Here is an 11113-nt window from a genome sequence, read left to right as displayed (position 1 = left end):
TATAGTTTCATTCTTTTCAAAATGGTTACTTGAATAGGATACATTTCCGTCAGGGGTGTCCTTTGAGGCAGTTATTCTCAAGAGGTATTATAATGAGCAGCTATTTTTTTTTTATTTTTTATTTTTTATTTTTTTTATTATTATTTTCTTAATATGCAAGGCATTGAATCATATAGTCCTATATCTGACTAACAACTTCATTAACTGAAATTATTGTGTTGTCCAACTAATTATCTATCAGTATTTGGCACTAAAAGTTAGTTTATTTGAACAGTTCATAAGCAAGACTATTTAATCCGCGATGTGAAGTTTTTGATACTGGCCTTTGTGTAGTAAACGCACAATATGGCCTCAAAACGTATTTGGAATTGCTTCGGTTCGGAGCGATGACCTGGCTCTGTTATGGGTCGTGTTATGTTTGTGTGGAATAAAACTCATGGTTTTCGTGAATACTTTGTAAATGTAAGATATATCATTTGTAGAATAATAGTGAAAGAAAGAAGAAGAAGAAGAAGAAGAAGAAAGAGAGAGAGAGAGAGAGAGATAGACAGAGACAGAGACAGAGACAGAGACAGAGACAGAGACAGAGACAGAGACAGAAACAGAGACAGAGACAGAGACAGAGACAGAGACAGAGACAGAGACAGAGACAGAGACACATCCTGCACTGAAACCGGTATAAGTTACCTGCTTCCGCCTCTAGTTCACTCTCTCTCTCTCTATCGAATGGGAAAGTGAAGACTAAACAAAACGAAAATAAATTATCGAGATTCTGCTAGACTGTACTTACGTGGGTGAGAATTGCATGTTTCCCTTGTGAATTACAATTTGCTTTTCTTTTTAATTTTGTCGAATTCAATCAGTTAAATTTAGAATTGATCTCAAGTATCAGTTTCGCGACAATATCCATTAATCTCCCTGTATCTTTCCTAACACCAATGAACCATTAACATGGGAGATATGCAGAGTTCTCTATTGAGTGCTCGTGAAATTGTATACTGTTTTACTTTGTTTTATTTATATGTAACTATTTTTATGTGCCCGTTTTTTTGTTATCATTACTATCATCATTATTACTATATTTAGCTACGTGTTTTCTTAATCAACATTGCTCTCATTGTTTTTATGATAAATAAAATTGTTATCCTTATCGTTATTATTATTATTGTTATTATTATTATTATTATTGTTATTATTTTATCAGTATCGTTATTATGAACATCTTTACTATTATCATTATTATTATCACTATTATTATTATTATTAGTAGTAGTAGTAGTAGTAGCACTGTTGTTGTTGCTTTTGGTGTTATTGATATTATCATTATTTATTATCATTATCATTATTATTACTATTATCATTATGATATTATCTTTATTTCTTTTATTGTTATTACTATCATTATCATTATTATTATTATCGTTTTTATTATCATTATTATTATTATTATCATTATTATTGTTGTTGATGTTGTAATTATTGTTATTATTATTTTTATTGTGGTCATTATGATCACTATCATTTATTATTATTATTCTTTTGTATTATTATTATTATTATTGTTATTTTTATTATCATTATCTTTATTAATATCATGAAGGTGATGGAGATGAAGATGATTATGATGATTATGATGATTATGATGATTATTGTTATTCATTATTATCATCATTACTATTATCATACGGTTTACGGAATAATATTGATATTATTGCCATTATTACCACAAAGAAGGATGGTGGTTGCTCGGGTTCAATTCAAGGTGTCTTTACACAGGTAGACCTACACTATCTTGATGAAAATCCTAGTTGGCAACTTTTGAACTAAGCCCCGCCCCATCAACTTTATTAACTGTAAATATGATTTTTTTTTTCTTGGTTTCTTTTTCGACATTTGTTTTACATTGTTATTACTAACCATTTTCATTTACGATCGCACAAACTGTCGGGGTTAAAATGGGGACGGAGCTAATGGCGGGATCAGAAATAGGTATTTAAAGTTCGCTGTGAGATATCAAATATCACTAAATACATAACTATTTGTATAATTTACTCAAATGTGTTATAATTGTCATGAGTAAGATCGTGACCCCTTCTTCTATTTATGATAACGAAGAGTTTCTTACTATTAACAGCCGTCAGAATTCTCTTGGGGAAAAAGTTGTTTTCATTTTGGGGTACAGTAGGAGTATTTCACCTTACCTAAACAAATACTTAAGTTTTACTCAATTTATTAACGTTTATCCCAAATACTACTCTAAAAAGACTACTATTTTTGACCATACATAACTTTAACCCTTTTAAATTACGAAGCAGTGGAAGGTAAATGCCCCGAGTTTAGTTCTGTTTGTGTGGAAATAGTGTGTCGATCCACAGGATTCCGAGGTACTGTTGTAATGTTTTATCAAAAACTTCGAAACATCTGTTGGGAAAAAGCTATCATCATTCATGCTCCACAGTAATATTTTTAGTCATGGTATATTTATTTACATGTTAAAAGTACATCCAATGTTATCCATGGCTTTGTCTTTCTCACTGAAATTCGAATTACAAAAAAAATATTCCAAAAATCCACAAACTGTCCGAATTCTAAATGCTTTGTGTATTTAGACATAAGTGAACACAATCGAACGGCGTCCACAGGTGTAATGTTGATCCAGCTCTTGCGTGACCTGCGTGATGGTAACCCTTTTCATGGAAATTGCTGCGAAGGTTTCAGAGAGGTACAGGTGTGTGTGCTTAAGTGTGTGAATGTGTGTGGTTCTTTCTCTCTCTCTGCCTCTCTCTTTCGTGTTGTCTCGCCTTTTTTTTTCTTCTCTCTCTCGTGCTGTCTCTTTTTTTTCTTTCTTTCTCGTTTTATAACTCTCCTTCGCCTTCTCTTCCCCTTTTTCTACCTCTGTCTCTCCCTCCCTCCCTCTTTGTGTACGGGTTTGCATGTGTGTAGGTAGACAGCAGGTGTGGAAGTTGATAACTCCGTTCTCTGTTTTTTCTGAAATAAACAGCATGAAAGATAAAGTTTAGCATATTCATGGTTTACCTCACCGACAAGAACCTGTTATGGAAAAAATAGATTCTCCTATTTTTGTGTTGACCAAACAGAACAATATGAATAAATTATACACTGTGCGTTAACGACCATGCAAACACTTGCACAGGTGAATGTATATTAAACGTAAGGCACTTGTTTTAATCAAATTTATCTCTTCTCTGTTTTTGATATTTGTATGGCATGTAGATTTTTATGGCGAAATGTATTCAAATGCACATTCAGGAATATTAAAACAACTTATAATTCTTTCTTTTATTGATTTTTTTTATACATATACGTCCTCCACGTACAAATTATCTATCAAAATACAGCATACATTTTCAACCGACCTAAATGCCTGAAATAAGAATGAAATACATAAAAAAAAAGATCTTTGACATGTACCTCGTGGCCCCATGTCTAAATACTGATATGTTGCTTTGGGAAAAATACAGATTGATGTATTACGTGCTATGTTGTTGAGTTCTCTTTTGATGATACCTTTGCATGTGAAAACAATAATGAAGTGACATGCGTGTGATCTCAATCAAAGGATTACAAATGAAAAGAAAAGAAAAAAAAAAAAAGATCGTCGATGCAAGCACCATACAACAGAACACAATCAGCTTGAAATACATTAACATTTCCCTAAGATTATAAATATCACAGAATACGTATCGAAGTACAAAGAAGAGATGCTATGACTCGTGCTGGACCCCCACCCCCGAAAAAAAGGAAGTCACAATGATGATAATAAAAATAACCTTAAAACTATTCTGGCAACATCCCTTGAACAATGGTGAGCAACTGAGCGGGTACATGAAGGCATCGATGAAAACGTTACAGTTGTGTCAAATCATAAAACGCTGCACGAAAGCACTTATATTTTTCATATATGATCAACCGTAATCCAATACACACACACACACACACACACACACACACACACACACACGGAATATGTTATTACGACGGAACAAGTTTACCATATATATATATATATATATATATATATATAAAGATTCGTCAGTCATGAAGGCGACTATCGTAGTTTCAAGGATGACGTTACGCCCCTTACACTGACACAAATATTACAGTCACAAGGCTAGCTCATTCCGCATTGCATTTATGTTCAAACATTTCACTTCTTGTCTTACTTAATCTGCAAAGATATATATATATATATAAATATATATATATATATATTTTTTTTTTACTTCAGCTAACAGCCTTTTTCAATTACTTGTTCGACCGTTCATAATTATTTTCTGTCCACTTTCACACGAGCACTTTTCGTTAACTATTATCTAGTCATTGGTGGCTTCAGTATACAGAGTAACAAACCTGAACCAAGAAATGAGGAGAGAAAAAAAAAAAATGAAGAAAAAGACATAACATTGCTCGGACCAGGTTTAAAAAAAAAAAAAAAAAAAAAAGAAAGAAACGGTGGTTTGAACTGGAGAATATCGAAACATCGTATGTACATCGTTTACTTACCAAAATATAGTGACCAATAGTAATAGTATCATTATCATTATTTAATCACCCATACCTATTACCTGTTACCATAGAGTCACGAGTAAAAATATATAGTTAAATTATACACATCTTTGTAAGGTAAACTACAGTGTGTAAAGGTACTTTGATATGTGAAGAGAAATGTTTTCCCGAGAGGAGACTTCCTGACAAAAAAAGAGAAAAAAACTATACTGTAAATATGTGTCGTAGATCTTGAGAGTAAAATGGTGGAGTATACTTGAATGCAATGGATGTATTAGGGGAAGTTGGGCAGTGACGGCTACAATAGCAATGAGGTAGTCACGGACAAAAGTCGCGTCGTGAATGGGGCATTGACACCCTTCTATCCTAAACAACCAGGATCACATGATATGGCCACTCGAGACGGAATTCGAATCACAGACAAAGAGTTTTAACCGTGACTCTCTCTACCGTCTTGCAGTCCCCTTCACTCCCCAGCTGCAAATCGTGGGTAGGGTCGTGTGTTTCAGATACAGGGGTGGAAATTGGAGTGGCGAACATGGATGTGAGGGGTCTGCACTCAACGAGAACAGACTCTGACTATACAGACTGTACGGTTTGGCTGGGTAACACTGCTCGAGATAATTCGGCTTCTTTGAATCACTAGAGCGGCGAATTACTCTACATAAAGATAAAAGGAAGACTATGAGAGAAGAGGATAAAGACAAATAAAAAATATATATACATCGGTAGACACAGAATGAAGGATGATAAAGCTTACACAAAACCCCGTAATCAACCCTCTGTCCTTTTTAACCTGTCATTCCACGTCGGCGGGAAGCACTGCGTCTGTTTATTCCAAAATTCCTGCATCCGATTATAGACTTTTGGCTTCGGATCGTTGTAATTCAGGGCCTCGCATATCCGACAGTAATGGTAAATTGGAGACCCAAAATACCCATGCTCGTTGGCGATCCGGTACTTCGATCTCCAGGCGTGCAGGCGGTTGTAGGCCTGGCGATCTGTGGCCAGCGCTCTGAGGGAAGAAAGCACAAGGCGCCGGTTACTGTTACTGTACTCAATAATAAGACCAAAATACATGGGTTAGTATTATTGTCTTTAATGAGAATCATAAAATGCCACTGTATGAATTACAACAAGAAATAAAGACATCGGCAAATATTACTGTATATAAGGAAAAAGGTACTTAAATAGTAAAAAAGGTACATGTTAATGTTACCGTTTTCAAGAACAATAATAATAACATCACCAATAATTGGAAGCATGCTAATATTACAGTATTTAATAATACCACGAAAGAGAATGCATATAATAATATTAATAAAAAACACAGGTAAAGATAAATACTTCATACAAAATAAAAGCAAAATATATACACCGTTACGGCTGCGTTTACACTAAGCCAGGGGTTCCCAAACTGGGGTACATGTACCCCCAGGGGTACATTTGCACGTTTCAGGGGGTACATTTGGTCTGAAGGAAACAATTACTTGCACAATACATGGTGTTGTAATCTGTACTCAGATTGCACTTTTCTCATTTTCTTTGTGTTGATTAGCACCACCTTTATTGAAACCTTAGTAATTGCTTTATTTCTGTTTTCATCATTTAAGATGCCTATGTAATCTAAACATGCAGACTTAAATAATTAAAATATCAAAATGTCCTTTTTTACCATTAAGATTAATTTTTAGTGTTAGGGGTACATGGGAACCTATAAAAAGCCTAAGGGGTACTGAGGAACAAAAAGTTTGGGAACCCCTGCACTAAGCGAATCGAGTTTATTCAGTTCATAAAGTCATTCACCTCGTGTCATTTTGCATCAGTGACGTGTCCAATGACGGGTTAAATTATCAGACACAACAGGCAGCAGTGTATGTGTTTTTTATATATTAAAGGACCATATAAACATATGCTATATGATATAATGTACATATATAAGTTGTTATGTGTTATAAGGATCATAAATAGGCTTTTATATATTATAATCATCCCATTCAATTTATCTGTTACGGATCACATATAAGCTGTTATATGTGTATATAAGCGGTTATAATTATGTTACAAGGACCCTATTTAGGCTGTAATATGTTGCAAGAATCACATGCATAGGCTATTTTATGTCATAAGGCTCACATATAGCACGTCGCTCTCGAACTAAATTGATCAGGACGCCCAGTAACATAAGCACTCTTTGGCGTACGCGCAATGACTGATGAAAATATGAGCTCCCATAAATCACTGACTTCGATTCCCCACGACGCACCTCGATTCGCTTGGTGTGAATGACTCTATAGAGGGATTATTGTGGCGAATCAAGACGAATCATGAATTGGGATGATTCGATTCGCTTGGTGTAAACATAGCCTTGGTATTTAATAAGAAAAAAAAAAAAAAAAATGACACAGGTTAATATTTTAACATCTGTTAAGAGTAATTTAAGAACACTGCTTATGATCTCATGATAAGAAAAAAAGCACATATCATTATCACTGCATTAAAAAAAAAAAAGTAAAGAAAAGAAAAGAAAAAGAAAACTATAACACAGGTGGCACGGGTTAATATTACTGCATTTTATAATAATAATAAGAGAAACAGCACATGTTAATATTACAGAATTTAATAATACCAAGCCAAGCACGAGCTAATATTACTGTACTGCATAATAATACGAAATGAGGACAGGTTAAGATTACTGTATTTAATAATGCTATTATTGGCATTCTTTAACTTACTAGTGTAAAATCTGTGATATTATGCTATTACCTATTTCATTACTGTCACGCAGAGCTATTCTGTCTTTTGCACTGAATTCAGTTTCATTTTACATTGATATGAGAGTTTTAATAGTCAAAGAAGTCTAAGAGAAGCGTAATATATTGGTATAGACTTCAATGCGCATGTAACTTCCACACATCAAATGGGTTATTGCATATTTCTGAGTATAGCAGAACTATTGTTATATGAAGAGAGACTTGAACTAGAAAGCAGAAAATGGTATCTTTAATTTAATAGATATGCCGCAAGAATAATGTAAAGAAAAAGAAAAAGAAAAAAAAAAGAAAAAAAAATCGCACCAACTTACAGTATTTTCTTCAACTAACACAATACGCAGCTTAACTTATTAGCTGGTTTATGATATCGCTCTATCTATCATACATTCCTGATCCTTATGAAGGTTTGTTACCCGGTTAATGCATAAAAGAAAATTTTATTTCTAATGGCATATTCACAAGTTACTCCGTAGTGGATAACAGAAAACGTTAAACATTTCACTTTCAAAGGCCAAACTACTCTAGAATGATCACGGAAAAAAACATGAATACCTTTTATAATCCTCTGATTTATCGGCTGCATTTTCTTCTTTTTACTTTGTCAACAATAAGCACTACACAAACTATATACAAATAAATATGTAAACACAAGCACAGTACATAAATATACAAATATGCTCTCCCTCCCGCTCTCGCAGACGTATATAAATCTATATTATCATTTAGTCATACTGATCATTCAAAACATTAAATTGCAAAAAGACGAAATAAAAATTCAAGATCAAATGGTCCACCAAATCAACAGGACAGAAAGATGTTGACCTTGCGAGAAATCTTTGCAGAGAGTCCTTCAAAATGAGCTTTCTTTGAACGGGTGTGGAATTCAGATCTCTTGGAAATCCTCACACAATAACCAAGTTATAGCGAATGTAAGGACGGAAGAAAAAGACACTGGAGAAACACATCTCTCAGACAGTGCTTAATCAACTCGCCCTACGTAAAACTCATCTCTGAATTTACATTACAGGCAACACACACACACACACACACACACACACACACACACACACACACACACACACACACACACACACACACACACACACACACACACACGCACGCACGCACACGCACACACACGCACACACACACACACACACACACACGCAGTCACGTGATGCATTCTCAGCTCGATTGCGATGATTCAGCAGAATTGGCTCTATTGCCGATTCCGACCTCGGGAGTCAAGGTATTATATAAAAAAAACTGTTTTTATTTCTATTTTTTTGTTTAAAAAGAAAATTAAAACGCAATATGGACCAAGACACGTATCAGTGAGAAAGATGATCCATATCCAAACCTCTAGTAGAAGAAGAGGAAGGAGAAGAAGAAGAAGCAGAATAATAATAAAAAATAAAAAAAACATGAAAAAATGAAACAAAGATTCTAATAAGCCAACGAAATATAACGGTAACCTAAGGCAGATGGTTTCCGATAATTGGACAGACACAGCTGAACGCACTCTGTCTAGAGCACTCAGCCATTACGTCTTGAGCTATCAGTGACGATCTTAAACAATGACCCGAAAAATTATACTCTGAACATTTTACAATATATCATCTTACACAATCAAAAACTGCCCTAAACCTATGAACATGCAACGATTCTCAAAAACGATTCTGAACAATTTAACAAGTAATAACTAGCATGAACTACCAAAAACTATCCTGAACCTTTTAACAAGCAATTTACTATCGTGATCATGTGAAAAAGTAATTATTATCTTAAATAATCAATCTTAATCACTCATAAGGATTATGCTGCAGCATCAGCAGATTCATGACTGCGCCAAGGTCAGTAAGAAAGTGAGGAAGTGAGAGAAAGAGAGAGAAAGGAGAAAGAGAGAAAGGAGAAAGAGAGAAAGAGAAAGGAGAAAGAGAGAAAGAGAAAGAGAAAGAGAGAGAGAGATTACATAACCTTTCGTTCCATAACTTCATTTTTTGTCTGATTTTTTTCCATGAACGTCACGATATTTACACCTGACCTTGCCATATCCCCCCCCCCCTTCTCTCTCTCTCTTTCTCTCTCTCACTCACTTACTCACCCTCTCTTCTAGCTAGACTGCGATGATTCAGTAGATTTGAACCTGTGTTCGATTCAGAGATTCACTCATGCACACACACATAGTCACTCTCTCTCTCTCTCTCTCACTTTCTCACTCTCACTCACCAAAGTTACGACCGCTAAGTTCTCAACACAAGAGCTCGTCTTTCGAGAATTACGAACTTACAGATAGAGATTAGTTAGAACCATTTTTTCGACAGAGGACTCACAACATATGCCTCGCGAGGTCTTTGGGTGTTTCGAAGTCGTCGATGTGCAAGAAGGAGTTCGGAGGTAGGATTTTCCTGTAGAACTCCACAGGTCCTCCCATCACCACAGGTACTGCTCCCTTGCCAAGGGCATTCCACCAGGCCTGCGGAAAGAGGGTGGTGAAGGCTCTAAACTATGAATAAAAAATAAAATCTTCATAAAAATAGAAGTGAAAACCGGAAGAGTGGCAAGGACTCCCGGCAGACTGACAGACCGAGTAGTTTACTTCAAAGTTGCAATGACGTCGATGGGTACATGCAAATAAACGCACGGACACAGCAGATAATTACATATCATTTAATTGTTTCTCTCCCTTATAAATTCATTATAACAAATACAACAGCACTGATAGGTACGTAACATTACGCGTAGAATATGTTCAGCACAATCTAAAAGTTGAATCCTGTCTATAGAAATCATTTTTACATACAATACATTACCTTTTCTGTGATATATTCTCGACAATCACCGTTCTCGAAGGCCAAGTAAAATTTATAATCGTTGAGGTCCGTGCAGTCCTTGGTGAAGTGTCCCGGGCACTTGAAAGTTCCGCACTTCCCGTAGGCGTCCACCTTGATGTACTTCTGGAGTTCCTTCACATACTTCCACCTGTTATTCCAACCGCCGCAGTTCGATCCCATGATGGCCACGGTCTTCGATTTTGTACTGAAATAATCTAATTTATCTTTGGATTCTTCGCCTTCTGCGAGTCTGATGGTCCTTCCGTAGGGCACGGGGATGTCGCTGTCCATCCTGAAGGACATGGACCAGTTGAAGTACCCGTTGTAATGGCTGAGGTCCTTGTCCTTGGCGACCATGAAGGTGTGGTACGGACTCTCGTCAGACAGCCAGATCCAGCGCTGCGAAGCTTTGGTGCGGGTGGGGAACTCCTGCGGGCCCTTCGTGCGGTGCAGGTGGATCAGGATGGCGTCGGCGGTGTTGACGGCCGCGTCCTCATACGTGATTTCGCAGTTTCTGACAGAGCAATGCGCAAAGGGGTCCTTCTTCTCCTTGCCGTACTGTTTGAGGAAGCGCCTCTCCACACTGCGCCCTGTCTTCCACATGAGGATGGTGAAGTTCCTTGCCTTGGGCGTGCCGGTGCGCTCGCCTAGGTACAGCCGCCGCCCCAGCACGGACAGCCTGCCCAGCTCATCGGTGCTCAGGTTTCTCCAGTTCGCTGCCACGGCTCCGTCTTCTCCCTGCTGCGGCGGGAGCTGATGGAAGCTCATCTCGATGTCTTCTTGTTCCTTCTGGGTATTTTCCTCATCCTTCGTCTCTTCCTCCACCCTCTGCCGTGGCTGCTTGATCTCTGGCTCGCCGGAGTGAATCTCATGGGCGGCGTTGGCGTCTTCGGGGTGTCCTTCGCCCTTGAGCGCAGTCACGTCTTCTGCCCCTGCTCTGTCCGCGCCGCCCCCGTCCCTCTGCTCTTGCGTCGCCCC

General features: G+C 37.0%; 1 protein-coding gene across 2 annotated transcripts in view; it reads right to left on the bottom strand.

Annotated features, from left to right (window-relative positions):
- Positions 1–3288: 3288 nt before the first annotated feature.
- LOC125040040 (glycoprotein 3-alpha-L-fucosyltransferase A-like) overlaps positions 3289–11113 on the bottom strand; it is a 17536-nt gene continuing 9711 nt past the window's right edge. For both annotated transcript variants that reach the window (XM_047634468.1, XM_047634469.1), the window contains exons 2-4: positions 10115–11113; positions 9635–9777; positions 3289–5542 (exon numbers count right to left, since the gene is read on the bottom strand). The exon at positions 10115–11113 is cut by the window's right edge and continues 386 nt beyond it. In XM_047634468.1, coding sequence (XP_047490424.1) covers positions 5302–5542; positions 9635–9777; positions 10115–11113 — 1383 coding nt within the window. In that variant the 3' untranslated portion in view covers positions 3289–5301. The remainder of the gene's footprint in view (positions 5543–9634; positions 9778–10114) is intronic.

This window comes from Penaeus chinensis, chromosome 28 (assembly GCF_019202785.1).
Source record: "Penaeus chinensis breed Huanghai No. 1 chromosome 28, ASM1920278v2, whole genome shotgun sequence".
Lineage (NCBI taxonomy): Eukaryota > Metazoa > Arthropoda > Malacostraca > Decapoda > Penaeidae > Penaeus > Penaeus chinensis.
The sequence above is the reverse complement of the archived record's forward strand: the minus strand, read 5'-3'. Positions and strand labels throughout refer to the sequence as shown.